This window comes from Syngnathoides biaculeatus, chromosome 3 (assembly GCF_019802595.1).
Source record: "Syngnathoides biaculeatus isolate LvHL_M chromosome 3, ASM1980259v1, whole genome shotgun sequence".
In the NCBI taxonomy this organism is placed as follows: domain Eukaryota; kingdom Metazoa; phylum Chordata; class Actinopteri; order Syngnathiformes; family Syngnathidae; genus Syngnathoides; species Syngnathoides biaculeatus.
The window spans coordinates 30,575,038-30,591,654 of NC_084642.1; the positions used below are offsets into that span (position 1 = coordinate 30,575,038).

The 16,617-nt window shown below is 40.6% G+C and overlaps 1 protein-coding gene across 10 annotated transcripts in view; it reads right to left on the reverse strand.

Moving 5' to 3' along the window:
- Window positions 1-16,617, reverse strand: part of myo9aa (myosin IXAa) — a 122,976-nt gene that overhangs the window by 82,190 nt on the left and 24,169 nt on the right. For all 10 annotated transcript variants that reach the window (XM_061815300.1, XM_061815303.1, XM_061815302.1 and 7 more), the window contains exon 2: window positions 12,427-13,383. In XM_061815300.1, coding sequence (XP_061671284.1) covers window positions 12,427-13,302 — 876 coding nt within the window. In that variant the 5' untranslated portion in view covers window positions 13,303-13,383. The remainder of the gene's footprint in view (window positions 1-12,426; window positions 13,384-16,617) is intronic.

Here is a 16,617-nt window from a genome sequence, read left to right on the forward strand (position 1 = left end):
TGGGAGCAGGGTTTAAATTATTCTACCACGGAGTAGATGGGAAGAGAAATGGAGTAGGGGTTATTTTAAAGGAAGAGCTGGCTAAGAATGTCTTGGAGGTGAAAAGAGTATCAGATCGAGTGATGAGACTAAAATTTGAAATTGAGGGTGTTATGTATAATGTGGTTAGCGGCTATGCACCACAGGTAGGATGTGACCTAGAGTTGAAAGAGAAATTCTGGAAGGAACAAGATGAAGTAGTTCTGAGCATCCCAGACAGCGAGAGAGTTGTGATTGGTGCAGATTGTAATGGGCATATTGGTAAAGGAAACAGGGGCGATGAAGAAGTGATGGGTAAGTACGGCATCCAGGAAAGGAACTTTGAAGGGCAGATGGTGGTGGACTTTGCAAAAAGGATGGAGATGGCTGTAGTGAACACTTATTTCCAGAAGAGGGAGGAACATATAGTGACCTACAAGAGCGGAGGTAGAACCACGCAGGTAGATTATATTTTGTGCAGACGATGTAATCTGAAGGAGGTTACTGACTGTAAAGTAGTGGTAGGGGAGAGTGTAGCTCGACAGCATAGGATGGTAGTATGTAGGATGATTCTGGTGGTGGGTAGGAAGATTAAGAAGACAAAGGTAGAGCAGAGAACCATGTGGTGGAAGCTGAGAAAGGAAGAATGTTGTGTGGCCTTCCGGAAAGAGGTGAGACAGGCTCTCGATGGACAACCGAAGCTCCCGGAAGACTGGACGACGACAGCCAAGGTGATCAGAGAGACAGGCAGGAGAGTACTTGGTGTGTCATCTGGTAGGAAAGGGGAGAAGGAGACTTGGTGGTGGAACCCCAAAATACAGGGATTCATACAAGGAAAGAGATTAGCGAAGAAGAAGTGGGATACTGAGAGGACTGAAGAGAGGCGAAAGGAGTACATCGAGATGCGACGTAGGGCAAAGGTAGAGGTGGCAAAGGCTAAACAAGAGGCATATGAAGACATGTACACCAGGTTGGACACGAAAGAAGGAGAAAAGGATCTCTACAGGTTGGCCAAACAGAGGGATAGAGATGGGAAGGATGTGCAGCAGGTTAGGGTGATTAAGGATAGAGATGGAAATGTGTTGACTGGTGCCGGTAGTGTGCTAAATAGATGGAAAGAATACTTTGAGAAGTTGATGAATGAAGAAAATGAGAGAGAAGGAAGAGTTGAAGAGGCAAGTGTGAAGGACCAGGAAGTGCCAATGATTACTCTGGGGGAAGTCAGAAAAGCACTACAAAGGATGAAAAATGGGAAGGCAGTTGTTCCTGATGACATACCGGTAGAGGTATGGAAGCAATTTGGAGAGATGGCTGTGGAGTTTTTGACCAACTTATTCAACAGAATACTAGCGGGCGAAAAGATGCCTGAAGAATGGAGGAAAAGTGTTCTAGTTCCCATTTTTAAGAACAAAGGGGATGTTCAGAGCTGTGGGAACTATAGAGGAATAAAGTTGATGAGCCACACAATGAAGTTATGGGAAAGAGTAGTGGAGGCTAGACTCAGGACAGAAGTAAGTATCTGCGAGCAACAGTATGGTTTCATGCCTAGAAAGAGTACCACAGATGCATTATTTGCCTTGAGGATGCTCGTGGAAAAGTACAGAGAAGGTCAGAAGGAGCTACATTGTGTCTTTGTGGATCTAGAGAAAGCCTATGACAGAGTACCAAGAGAGGAACTGTGGTACTGCATGCGTAAGTCTGGTGTGGCAGAGAAGTATGTTAAAATAGTACAAGGACATGTATGATGGCAGCAGAACAATGGTGAGGTATGCCTTAGGTGTGACAGAGGAATTTAAGGTGGAGGTGGGACTGCATCAGGGATCAGCTCTGAGCCCCTTCCTGTTTGCAGTGGTAATGGATAGGCTGACAGATGAGGTTAGACTGGAATCCCCTTGGACCATGATGTTCGCAGATGATATTGTCATATGCAGTGAAAGCAGGGAGCATGCAGAGGAACAATTGGAAAGATGGAGACATGCACTGGAAAGGAGAGGAATGAAGATTAGCCGAAGTAAAACAGAATATATGTGCGTGAATGAGAAAAGTAGAGGGGGAAGAGTGAGGCTACAGGGAGAAGAGATAGCGAGGGTGGACGACTTCAAATACTTGGGGTCAACAATACAGAGCAATGGAGAGTGTGGTCAGGAAGTGAAGAAACGGGTCCAAGCAGGTTGGAACAGCTGGCGAAAGGTGTCTGGTGTGTTATGTGACAGAAGAGTGTCTGCTAGGATGAAGGGCAAAGTTTACAAAACAGTGGTGAGGCCGGCCATGATGTACGGATTAGAGACAGTGGCACTGAAGAAACAACAGGAAGCAGAACTGGAGGTGGCAGAAATGAAGATGTTGAGGTTCTCGCTCGGAGTGACCAGGTTGGATAGGATTAGAAATGAGCTCATTAGAGGGACAGCCAAAGCTGGATGTTTTGGAGACAAGATTCGAGAGAGCAGACTTCGATGGTTTGGACATGTTCAGAGGCGAGAGAGTGAGTATATTGGTAGAAGGATGCTGAGGATGGAGCTCCCAGGCAAAAGAGCGAGAGGAAGACCAAAGAGAAGGTTTATGGATGTGGTGAGGGAAGACATGAGGGCAGTTGGGGTTAGAGAGGAAGATGCAGGAGATAAGCTAAGATGGCAAAAGATGACACGCTGTGGCGACCCCTAACGGGACAAGCCGAAAGGAAAAGAAGAAGAAGAAGAACAAATGTACGAGCTGCTGCGGGCAGGTTTTCCTTACGTTGATGTCACACTCACTCCCGCCCACGCATACACACATGCTTGCAGTGAATACATTAAAATAGCAGATCCCCAAGGCAGATAAAATTCCTCGAGCATTTTTTTACATACAAAGTGTACTCCAAACAGTCATGGCAGGCTAATATTATCTTTGTCTAAGTGGAGGGAGACTCGCAAAGTAAGAATTTCATTGTTGTTTTTACTGTGCATGGCAAACATCTTGAATCTTTATGTTACCCGCCATGGAGGCAAGGATTAAGAAGTGCACCAGCATGAATTCCCTAGTGTTCTCTGTCACTTTCAAAAGACATGCCTAGAGGTAGCTGTGCATTACTGTTGTTATTCATTATCAAAAATAACAGACCTGTAAAAGTGCAGTTATGCATTTTGTAGGAGTGGCGATAGGGCTTCAATTGTGATTTTTACAACCAGTAGCTTTTAAGGCCTTACTGCATTTACTTGGTAAACACTGACCTCATACTTTAATCAATGAACAACTTTTGAAGCTTTCAACCACACAATGTCAATGTCATGACTTGTTTGACTTGTCAAGTTGAATGGTGTCAACATTCAGAAAAACAGCCTCTTCTGTGTTGTGGTTTACTTGTAAAGAGTCGACGAGACAAGTCACAATTTTTGACCAAAGAAAAAAAAAACAAGTACGTATGTTGTATGGCAACCTTCCAGTTCACATGATCGCAGTGGTCAAGTGAGGCGGTCAAAGAATTCCACCCATCCACTCAGGATGGAGCAGCCTTGCCACTTAACAAATGCTAGAAATACACACACAAACACGCACAATGTTGAAACAGCATCCATGCCTGGAGAGTACATTACTAATAATATCATTCAATTTAGTGTAACGTATTCACTTATGAATAGTAAGATCTAAAGTTAGTATATGCAAACAGTGTATTGGTGCTTGAAGGACAGTTTCGGGATTCTTGCATCGGCACAGGATTGGACTGAGGTGCTATGTTTGTGTCTCTAGGTTTACCTAATTGGATTGACCTTCTTTCTTTCTTTGACCATGGGGCTTAGCTTTAGCATAGTGGATGTGCTATGTCACACCCTCATCTGGCTGGAATGGCTCTCCCAAGCACAAACGGACAGCTAATGCTTGACATGTGGCCTACATATAGGCGTGTTGTTGATAAGACCACCTGTTCCGAGTGCAACTTTGCAGCACCGAGCTTAAGTGTGTGTGTGTGTGTGTATGTGTGTGCGTGCACGTGTGTGTGTGTGTGGTGTGTGTGTGTGTGTGTGTGTGTTGTGTGTGTGTGTGTGTGTGTGTGTGTGTGTAAAGAACTTTAACAATACGTCCAAAGCAACAATAAAAGACACAGGTCTGGAATGAATAAGTTAACCCTTATCTCTGTTTCAGTCCAAACACATTTGCGAAAATGAAAACAAAAAAAATCCTTGAAGTACATTACATAAGAACATGGTTTATATGCAAAATTGAAATTAATTGAAGTAAAAATCATTGAGTCGAATAAATGAAACAGCCCACCTTTTAATTTACAGGGGACTGTTTTCTTTAGATATGAGGACTACTGGTATAATAGTTAAACATAGACATCACTACTGACAGTGATGAGTCTTTCATTTGATTTTCATTGCTGCTGAATATTAAAAAAAAAAAGAAAAGTAATATCCACATGTATTAAGGCAGTTTAAAAAAAATAAAAAGATCTAATTTCTTTGACTATGGTGTAAAAAATATGGTGCCATTCCTTGTCTATGAATTTGCAGGAATCTACCAAGATAGCGCCAAAATTTATACAAAATTGAATTTTAACCTTTTGAATTCTGCTAGTATCAAATATTCAAAACAAAAAACCTTGCCCAAATAAGAAGTAGCATTGGCATATACAAAAGACAGACACGACGTTTCTTGAAGATGCTTAAAACTCTAAATAAATCAATTCAGAGCCTTAATGCATCTCAAAATGATGCAGAACGGATAAACAATGATGTAAAACAGAAAACATGGGCTGCACAAACTGTGATGATGTTATTTCAGTGGTGAGATCATGAGGCTATTAAAGTATCACTTTTTCTCTTCACTCTTCAGCAGAACTAGTTATGTTGTTCCTAAATCCCGTTTTACTTGGTCTTGTTTTTCACTGCTATTGTTGACTTGCTCTCATCCTGTGCGCACTTGGCTGGTGTGTGTTCATTTGAGAAACTGGGAAAGGCCTGACTGACACAGCATTAACTGATCTGTATCAACAATTAGCAACGCTGTCACGCTGTTAGCGGAAGGAGACTGTCGATATACAGTACACACTTGAGGAGGCTCTGAGGTAAAAAGCCCTGCAGCTATTACATCCTAATGAGTCAGGACATGGTTGAGAGTCAGGAAATATGCCATATTGTATTTGCTTCTCACAGTTGTCGCCATTGATAATAACACTAGCATCATTGGGCCATTGCTACACCACATTACTATTTTTAACATGAATTATAAGTATGCAAGGGTGTGCGTTGGAAAAAAATTCTTAACCTTAATGGGTGTCTCGGATATTCATCACGTTTCACCTCAAGGTTTGGATGAAAATAGAATTTTGACTTCTGTATTTTGTTGTCAAGGTTGTTGTTGTAGGTTTATTTATGTAGCTATTATCATTAGTTATTATGATTAATATGATGTCTTTTTTAATTTTTATCCCCCCCTGTACATTTTAGATCAGTTTGCATGGTGAGACCAGATGCATGGCAGTCATAGTAACAGGGGGAGGTGGGTTTTACACTTAGCTACATGACAGTGCTCTTGAGGCCGCTTGAGGTGGATAGCTGCTTGGCATGGGGGCTCCCTTCTCATGGCCGGTGGCTGCTCTCTGGATTCCTGCCCTCATCGTTCTCTTGTCAGGTGCCCCTATCCGGATTTCTTTTACAACAAATAAGAGAAATTCTACTGCCCTCAGGCTGGGGCTGGGACTGGCCACGTGGCAGGCCCTGCAGGTTGTGGGGGGCTTCCTGTTCTCCTGGGGGTGGCGGTGGCATTGGCTCTTTGCACAGTTGTCTGGACACCTTGGGAGGGGCCAGCGGGCCACCCTGGGTCCCTCACCATGGGACATGTCCTATCTACAGGGTTGCTTTCAGGTGGACCCCTGTTCCCGGTTCCATCCTTGATTGGTTGGGTGAGGCCTTTCACCTCCATATTACAGACATAGCAATTATAATACATTTCTGTCAGGTTTTTTGCATGCACAATGGTGTGAATTCAATTGCATGCATCAGTGGGTACACACCCCTGGAATTCTCTCACTGGGTGTGGGACTACTCACTTATTGCAAGAAATAACTCATGTATACACAAAGTACTTATGTATCACCCCACTTATGTTCTCGTTCTATAGGTGTCTATAAATCCCTGAGTCAGTCCCACCACATTCCAGTTAAGTCGGGTTCACGATCCTTGTCTTGCATGTTTGCATGGGGGACATACAGAGGGAGAGTGGACAGAGGTGAATAGGGGTGCAACCCACAGGAGAGCAACGTAATACAAATACAGACTTGTACATTTTTATTTGAATTCAAATATGAGTAAATGTACTTTAATTTCAAAATACATAAGTGGGAAGTGACTTTTATCAGTCATTTTTAAGTTTCATAAATGTGTTACCACTTTTTTTTTCCCCTTCCAAACATAAATGTTATGGACTACAGGGACTACAACGTCGTTGACCTACGACATTTCGACTTCATGACACCCCTGTCTCGTCCGCCATTTTATCCCGAGCACCATAGTGTTTCTGCTTAGCTTGCGTCGGGGGTATCTTTGCCTTTTTCGCCCACCTTTTTACACGTTATGGACCAAAAGAAGTAAGGTGGAGTTTTTTAGCAATGCTTGTCCAGGCGAAAGAAAATCTATTACCAGGGAAACAAAGCTTAACATCAGAGAAAAGATCAGAAAAGAGTCACACCGATTAACATCGGTAAAGACCTGGGCTCCAGTTGGGTGACCATGGTGATCATTATTAAGGATAAACCCTGTATTTTAGCACATGTGAAGGGTTTCACCCCTATGAGGGATACAGGGATCACAAAGCAACTTTTTTGTGAAGAAAAAAAACAAAAAATAAAGCAACGTTCTTCGATCGTTGCTGAGATGGGAAGATTGGCAAAGTTATGAATCGAGGATCAGAATCAACGTAGACTTAATATTGGGCTAATATTCATTTAGGGAAATGGCACACCATTATTTTCCAATCTTTGAAAGAGTAGAAAGGAAAGGAGGCTGACGAGGAATTTACCACTAGCAAGGGCTACATGCAAATGCATCCTTAGCAATACCTAAGCACAGCTTTCCTCATTTGCCATCCAGCTCTCACAATAATGGTAAGTACAGCATCACATGTTTTTTAAATGTATTTAGTTTTTATGTATGTGTTTTGACGTCAATTTTTACTTTAATAGTGAAACACGACTTACACGGAAATTCGGGTTGTGTCGTAGATCGAGGACTCCCTGTATTGGCTTCTTTAAACTGAGGTAACTTCAATTTACTGTATTTCGTTGTTGGTCCAAATTTGTTTGATTCAATCGTCTTTGTCAAATGGCCATTGAAAATAGTATGGAATGCCAATCACCTGCCAAGACTTAATGCCAATTGAAATATATACTTTATTTTGACATTTGTGTATTAACTGCAGTGAAAAGAACAGCAACATGTTTACATGTTAAAATAATTACATAAACTTTACATGAAGGTCATATTTTAATAAAAGTATTAAGATGTAATTGTGGATGCCACAATGTTTTTATAATTGGATTTTTTTTGGGGGGGGATGAATCAATTCTTAAACTTTCGAGCAAAGGATAATCTTATAGGACAATCTTTATAAGACTTAAGACTGTCTGACGTTTGAGGTGCTTCGTCAAGAAGGGGCAAAATCAGGACAAAAACAGACTGATTGTCTTTATGTGTATACCAGGCCTAGACTATAATTTAGCCACTGGCCGTAGGCTGAAAAGTATTTGGTGTTGGCTCAAAGTTTACAAAGAAAAGCTGTAAAAATTTCCACTGATATTTTTTAGAGAGAGAGCTGTCTATGGGAGAAAAGCAACTTATTTTGAAGCTGCGAGAAGAGGGAAAAATCAATCTGAGCTATTGCACACACATTAAGCATACCAATCCAACAATTTGGAATGTTATGCAAAAGAAAAACTATGAGTGTACTCAGCAACAGACATTGAACACGTCAGCCAAGAGCAGCAGTAGTTTACGACAGAAACATTGCGAGAGCTGTGAAGAAAAAAAAGTTAACAGGCAGTGACATCACTGCCAATCTAAGGAGTGAAGGTATCACAAGACACTGTTGCAAGAAAACTTTGAGAGAAGAAATATACAAGCGATTCCACAAGATGCAAACCACTCATCAGCGCAAACAACGCTTGCTCACAACTACTGTAATGAGCTCAAGCAGAGCGTACACGCACTTAAATGAAACTTCAATATGCTTTCGTGCCTTCACGAGAGCCGCACGAAAGGAGGCAAAGAACTGCATGGGCCTCGAGAGCCACAGGTTGGGCACTCCTGCAATAGAGCATGCATTTTACCTCCTGAAAAGGAGACTTAAGGGAGCAACCCCCAGAAATGAAAGAAACTTCGGTAAAAGCCTGGGAAAGCACTTCAAATGAAGAATGCAACTGTCTGGTGAAGTCATTGAGTCAGATGATTGATGGAGTTATTGCAAGTCACAGTTATGGCACCAAATATTAAATGGTATACACGCAAGTTAACATAGTAATGCCTGTCCCAATACATTTGCTTACTGGAAAAGGGTGTGAATTCATACTAAAGATAATGTCCTGAGTTGCTTAACATGTAGATGTAAATACCATGAAATAAAAGTGGGAATTATGAACTTTAGTTTCATATTCATCTTTTGATCAGAAACCCAAATGTCTTCAGTATACATCAAAAGCAAAAGAATTGATCTTACTGTTTCAATACTTTTGGAGAGGACTGTATATTGTGAGACTGAAGAACCACGGGGGTCTCACACACAGTTCTATTCAAGCAAGGACTTCCACTACGCACACAGCTGCTAGTTTTAATTTATTTTTCAATGTGTTCAACTTGTGACATGTAATGTATGTGACACGCTATTTCAGCAGTTTCATGTTAGTGAAAATATCAGCCAGAAACCATAAATGGACTATGAATAAATATTTTGACGGTCAAAAACTGTGGGACTTCACTCATACATATATACAGGTTTATGTATGTGCATACATATAGTACTTACATGATCGATGCATACAGTACATACATATAATACAACGGAATCAAACTTTTCATTTTTATTTCATTTCTCTTGAAGCACAAAAAGCAAACTTTCCCATTTATTGACTTTTTGGGAGTTCAACGCAAGAGTATAATGACGATAGCTGTGTACTCTGGGAAGTCATTCAGCAGCTCATAAAAATTCAATTTCTGAACAATCCTTACTGATAATAAAAACTGCTACACTGATATTGAAGCAGTCGGCAACTGACTGCTCTTCAGCTAGGACTAGGTCTGCGAAATGTTCAGCATCTTTTAACATACAGTTGTTTAAAAAATAGGCCACACCTACATGACAGAAAGCAGCAGTCTCATGTTTGGAGGAGTTATTGCATTCTTAAACTCCTCCAAACATCCTATACAAGCATAAGACATTCCACACTAAGTAAAGTAGCGCATAAAGTCACAGGAATGTGGGTTCATTCAGTCAGAGCTGATTGGAAGGTGAACAATCCTGTAAAGCCTAAACAGGTTTAGGTTTGTGAAATTCTCAGATGCTTCATCTTCATACAGCGAGCTAAACACAAGCTAGTCGTAAAGCAAGAAAAACAAACAGTAACTTAATTCAACCAAATCCTCTCCTAACAGCAATAAGACAACCATCCACTCCGAAAAAATGGATTACATGGGTTCTGACAACATTTTTAAGATGATTTTGTCACCTTAAGCTCTTTATTAACCGAAACACTTGAGTGAAAAGGCCCATGAGTCTTGGCGGACATCCAATACCTAATGTAAGAGATATCCTCTATCAAGAGATTTTAAAAAAAATGTGTCTCTGCAGGGTTTACGCTTTGGGGAAGTTTTGCCTGCAAGTCAAGAACAGTACTTTTTCCTTTAAGGATAAAGACAGTTATCTTTAAAACAAGATAATCTAAAGCTTTAGTAAATGATCCCTTAACATGGTACAAATAAACTAAGTTTTCCTAATAACAAACCTAAACCAGTGTAGAAATCCTTGTCTAAAATGCCATAAATAACCCAGCAGAGTGACAACGAAATTAAATGATCAGAAATACCCGGTATACAATCCAACCAAATACAAAATGCAAAATGAAACATCGTTTGTAGACTATCTAAAGTATCTTCCGTCCACTTAAACAACTAAAATCAGTGACCCATATGGGAAAAAAGTTGAAATTATACTCCAGATACTAACTTGAATTGACGGTTTACAGTAGTGTGTGATTAAAAAAAAAAAAAAGACAATATGATCCAACTGCTATTTAAGATTAATTTATTGTGTGGAGTTGGTGTGTCAGAGACAGCAAACATCTCACCATATTTAATGACTGAAGAGCATTTTAAGACTAAGTTCTGTATGTCAATGAGGTAATGTTGCCAGTCATTCCTGCTACCTTCCTTTCTTTGCAGTAGCACCACCACTCCTGTCTTGGCATCAATCAGCACATGGGCCGATTTGTAATGCAACTGTGCAAACAATGGAAGGAAGCTCCCCTGCGCTCTAAAACCCTCAATTGTGTTGTTGTGTACTCAGTATGCTTTCACGTAAACTCTAGAGACACACTGGTGAATCGCATTTTTGTGAAGTGTTTCATGAACTGAGGACAATAAAAGAGTCCAGCTACCTGTTGGAAAGCTGTGTACCCTTGCACGTGGCTTCATAGTTGTTCTTTTCATCTTAATATTGTCTTTGACATCCTTGTAAATCTACATGTATAATATATAATAATAATAATATATAATATAATATGTAACAAAAATAGGTAACTACTGACATCATGATCAATATGAAATGGAAAACTGACAAAAATCCAAAAACCTCAACTATTTCTAGGCGATTCTGGGAACATTCTTCCCATCACTGGTTGTCAGACCCTCATGCATGTCTGTCTTTCAGAATACTGTCATGCTCTTTGAGATTAAATCAAGTGTAAATAGCTGGTGGTCAGGTGATGTGACAATGAGCAATATGATCCTTTATAAAATTATGCAACACTTTTGAAAATATGCAACACGTATTTGCTTTTCTCTATGCATAAAGTTTAAGAAAGTGTTGCGCAACGTTCAAGAATTGAGTTGATGTCAAATATTATGGTGTGTGTTTAAGTGACAAGAAGAAAAAGAATATGAGTGGAATGCTTTGAGAGATATGAAAACAACCAGTTTCCTTTACAACCTTGGACTGGGCCTCGACCGCAGCTACCCTGAAACAGTCTTCATCTGTGCTGCAATTACAAAAGCAAGAATCTACTAGTCTAACCACTGACACCGACTGGCTGCCCACAGACAGAGCTTCTGTGTGCACGACATAATCCCCACACAGATGGACTCAAGTGCAATAAACGAGGGTTCACACAATTCACCAAGCAAGGCAAAAGGCAGGTGGGGATAAGCAGAGTTGTAAAACTCAGTTTAAGAAGCTACTTAAAGCCTGAACATTCACAGCAAAGCCCCATGAATACACTATACAATGTCTGAAAAAGAAAAAAGCCCATGTAAAAGTGTATAGTAAGAGATGTCACAGATAAACTCTTTGTTGGTCAATCAATTGAAACAGCCAATACACTCAAGTCTGGATCAGACGACGGTACATGACATTTTTTTTTCTACAATGCACTATAGGAGACTACTGCCATAAAATCTTGTTGTATCTCAGTCACTGGCAACATTACACAGCATACATTATGATACCACCATATCCCATCTTTTACCATCATTGGGTTGTATCTTGTCAAAAAGGAATAAATGTGTGGGGTGTGATGTTTTTGGATGCTCCAGAGAGGATGTTTCGGGCTGTTCATTCTTCAAGGAAAGTTTGACATAATGTTCACATACTTTTGATAATGCTACCGCAGACAACATAATGTTATGTAGCAAGCCAGAGCTAGCATAAATGTTTGTCTGCAAACATGCTGGTATTCTGTTGATTCATGGGTTAAACGTAATTTCGTAAAACATTGATTTGTGTGCGTGATTAAATGTTGACAACCCCATGGAAGGGAGGCAATGTGCTGGTCGCAATATGTAATCCAAATAGTCAATGTCAAGGCACCATGCTGGAGGGTTGTTGTTCATATGTTGCACTAAGCGGAAAATATATACAGAAAAACAAAAAGCCACAGTCCTAAAATTTTCATTTTGTTGTAGTAGGGTTATTATATTGCCAAATTGATGGTCAAGGATTATGTCACACGACAAGTTTTGTCGTTCCTGTAGTGCGAGCCAGACATTTGTTATCGGTAGAAAAGCCAAGCAAAGACTGACAGAACATTCTCGCATTTTTACGTTTCAAGTCACGTCTACTAATTAGTCTGCTCTGTCAAAAGTAACTGAATCTTTCAGTAATGTGCTGATGAAATGCTTCTATTTTTTTCTTTCCTTCAAAAACTTTTTTTTTTTTTTTTTTTACACTTACCTCTAATACTGGACCTGCCCCCAAGATTATCTGCTCCACTCCACTGGCAAAACCTTTCTGGCTGAGCGCAGTCAGATGATGAATAAGAAAGTTTGTGCTTTGAGTCTTGCCAGAGCCACTTTCCCCAGATATAACAATGCACTGATTCCTCTGTCTCTGCAGCATTGCATGGTAAGCAACATCAGCTACTGCATAGATGTGAGGCTCTAAATCGCCCAGTGAGTGATTATCATACATCTTCACATACTTGGGATTGTATATGGGCAGAAATTTGAAGGGGTTAATGACAATGAGGATGCTCCCAACATAGGTGTAGATCTTTTCCTGGCGGAAACGTGAGCGCAGGTTATCCAGCAGCGAACGCTCATTGAGTTCAAGTAGACGACATAAATCGGCATGATCACCTTGCGATTCGGGCTGTGGTAATAATCCACGTTCCACCATGCGCCTGCGCTCCTCTGTAACTTGCAGCCACATCTGAAGGCTGCCCCCATAGTAAATTGAACCATCCAGATTCTTAAGCCGTAGAAGGAAGCGGTAATCTTCGCATCCAGATAGAGAGCGATGCTCGAGTGCCACACGGGGCCAGAGCATCATTCTCTGCACAGGGCAATCGGTGGGGTTGAGAATCCATTCTTCCCCACCAAACTCTTTCACCTCTGCCAGCACATAACACTTGGTGCGGTCCAGGTGGAGTCGCTCAATGACGCGTTCGATGGTCTCAGCAGCTGAGGTAGTCTTTCGGGCACTGATCGGACAGTAGATGGTGCCTTCGGCCAGGGTGCCTGGGTAGACGCGCACAGTGAATTCTGAGTTCTCAAATCTCTGCCGCCGTCCCAGAGTGCCCATGCCACCGACGCCATCGCAAGCACTCATGGCGGATGAGTGGTTCCCATTAGCAGCTGTCAGGCCCTCCTTCACAGCGCGGCAGGCGTCACGGACTTCAAGTCATTTTCTCTGTAAAAGAAGAGCAAGTCATAAAGAACATTGAATAAATATATTTCACAACAGTACTTTTATGATAATGTAACATTGTCTTCAGGATGCACACACTAGCCAACATATACAAAAAAAAAAAAAAAAACAGTGGCAGGATATATTTTGCCTATAATGTGGCTGCAATCACCAAGCATTGAAGCTGTTGCAATCTAACATTTGATGGCTGATGACAAAAAGATTGCACATGTTGTTATGTAATGTGGCTATATTATTTTGTTGGAGTGCAACATGCACACTTACTGTGTATGGGATAAAGGAAAAGTCCCTAGGATCTACAGGATTATCATTAACACACATCCTTAGTCGCAAGTGTACACAAAGCACACTGCAGCTGCCATCCTCTTTAGTGAGCATACAATCACGCCATTCACAAGTTTCTCTTTAATACATAGTACAGAGGATGTATGCAGCCAGCCTACCAGTGGATATACAAATACTCTGCTGTGCACTAATGTATCACAACACATTTTCCATGTGAGTCTAAGTAAATAATGCAATTCCACCAAAAAGTGATAGTGCCATTCTTTTACTTATTTCAAGTCAGTATTCCCTTTTCCCAGTAAATGGCTGGCAAATAGTCCAGGATGTACCCCACCTCTTGCCCAAAGTTTGCTGAGATAGGCCATATTTCACCGTTAGTGGCCTACCCTGTGAAGTAGCGGTACAGAAAATTGATGAATATTCCAATTTCCATTAACCTTAGTATTGAACTGATGTTCTCAATGAGTGTTTCTCAACAAGTGGTCAAAGAAGAAGAGAGGGACAAGACGTAATAGTAGTAGTAGCAGCAGCAGCAGTAGTAGTAGTAGTAGTATCAATGTGAACATGGAGCGATGGATCACATAAAAAACACCACCTTTTTTAGACGAAGCAGACACTAGGCCACTGGAAAAGAAAAAGACAAACATCAAAATTAAATGTGATGTTTGGATTTACAGCAACTGATTCAGAGCCTCAATGGCATACAAACAGCGGCATCCCGTCCCAAGGCATCAATCATCAGTCTGCATGACCGGTGACTTTTCATGTGAAAATTGTCTGAACGTAGGGGGGTTACAAAATGCGGTAAGGTCATAGGCCAAGGCCGTAAAGGGATGGTAATGGTCCTCGGGGTGGATCAAAACTTGAACAAGGAGGTCATGACCCCAGAAAGTTTGAGAATCACTGTTCTAGAGAATGTTTTTTAAAAAAGGTATAAACTGAAATGTGTGGTTGCTGGCTAAATGCCAGCCTATTATAGAATTCCTAAAACAACCAAATGACATCCATTCATTCATCTTGGGTCTCTTTTCAGAATGTGTGACACACTTTCCATTGTTATTATACAACCTCTAGCAGGGAAAAAAAATGAAAACAGGAAATGAATCGGGGTCATATAGAGGACAATTACAGTGGCAAATAAAAGCTGTACTCTTGTTGGGTGCTTTCCTACTGTCCTGAATCTGATCTTTTTTGCTGTCAACTTTGTAACTTTGAAATGACCTAGAGTCCTATTGTTACCACCTGACCATCATACTTTCTGGCTTTCCATACACAGGGCACGCAATCCATCCACAACTGCAAGATTAAATCCATACAAAATGTGACCCAAAGGGCATGTGGGTAACAATGTGTTTATCTATGGGTGCATGTGTGTACACGGCTGAAAGAGATAGTCAACCTACTGCTTAAAAGACGGGAGGCTCAGTTTGGGTTGTGGCCATGTTGGTGGCCTCTGTGTTAACCATCACAAAAGTACAAATCACCAAAAGGGCGTTTTCAACAAGACACCAGCACCACTGTGAATCGCTGCACACCCTTTTAAAGGCATAGGAATCTTAACTTGTAATCTTCTGACTTTGAAGAACGTAATGAAAATGTGCCTGAAAAAAAAAAAAAAAATAAATAAATAAATCACTGGTAATACTAACTCATTCATTCAACAGAAAAAGTTGATTGACTTCATGTCAGACAATTAGGGTAATGATGTGTCTTTATACATCATCATCCTCAAACATTTAAACATCCAGTTTCCACTGTATTTAAGAATTAGTGAGAACATTTAAGATTTGGCTTTAACTATTCAAGTTAACAAATATTCTAAATGTGTAATAAAAAAAAGACACATTTGACAATTTAATTTGACAATTATTGTAAATGTGCAAAAAAAAAGTGACTCAAGCATTTACATCAAACCAAACGTGACAAAATGTTGCTCTTATTTTTTTAGTACAAACGGCTAGCCATACACATCCATGACCGTCTATGCCTGATCACGGTTGAAATTTCATCCATCCATCCATCCATCCATTATCTGAGCCTAATTTCAATTGAGTAAATTTTCCCTCTTGAAACTGATGAAAATTGTTTCCACTTTTTAATCATTCATGGATACAGTGTGGTTGTGTGTGTGAATGATTGTTTCTATGTGCCCTACGATTGGCTGGCAACCAGTTCAGGGTGTACCCCAACTCCTGCCTGAAGATAGCTCACCTAGGCTCCAGCACTCCCGCAGCCCTTGTAAGGATAAGCAGCTCAGATAATGGATGGTGATATATACAGTATTCAATTCTTCTTAAATAAGTGTCCTTAACTTTCTTTAGTGGCATCTATTCAGGGCATTTAAGGAAGGTGCTAATTATGGCAAAGAGTTAATGGACATATCAGAAGCAGAGAGGGTATAGATAGCAATAGTGTTATGCAGCATACATGCCCCCGGCCCCAATGTAATAGTTACACCGGCGTCAAAAACACACCCAACCCCCTCACTGTACAAGCAGCGGAAATTGTACTTCAGACGTAAATCACATTCCGTCCAACGCCATAAAAACAACTGTAAACTCACAAGCTGCGGCTTTAAAGAGAATATGCTTTGATTTAACATATGGTAGATAGACTATGAGGACTAAAAATATGACTTCCACAAATACAATGTATGTGGTGAAATGGAAGACAGGGCAGTTAACAGGAAAAGTACCACAAAGCATCCATCAAGTCAACAATTAGGACTTAGAAGCTTTTTTTTGGGGGGGGGACTTTAGATTTTTTCAAGATGGGCTGCTGTGTTCTGTTTCAAGGGGCTTTCGACACACTTAACAGCGTGCAGTTACTTATTCCCAGTCTGTCGATGCGATTCCTTTGAATTTTTTTTTAATCGCCAATTGAACAGAGGCAAAATAAATTAATTGAAAAAAAATCCATATATCGCGCAAA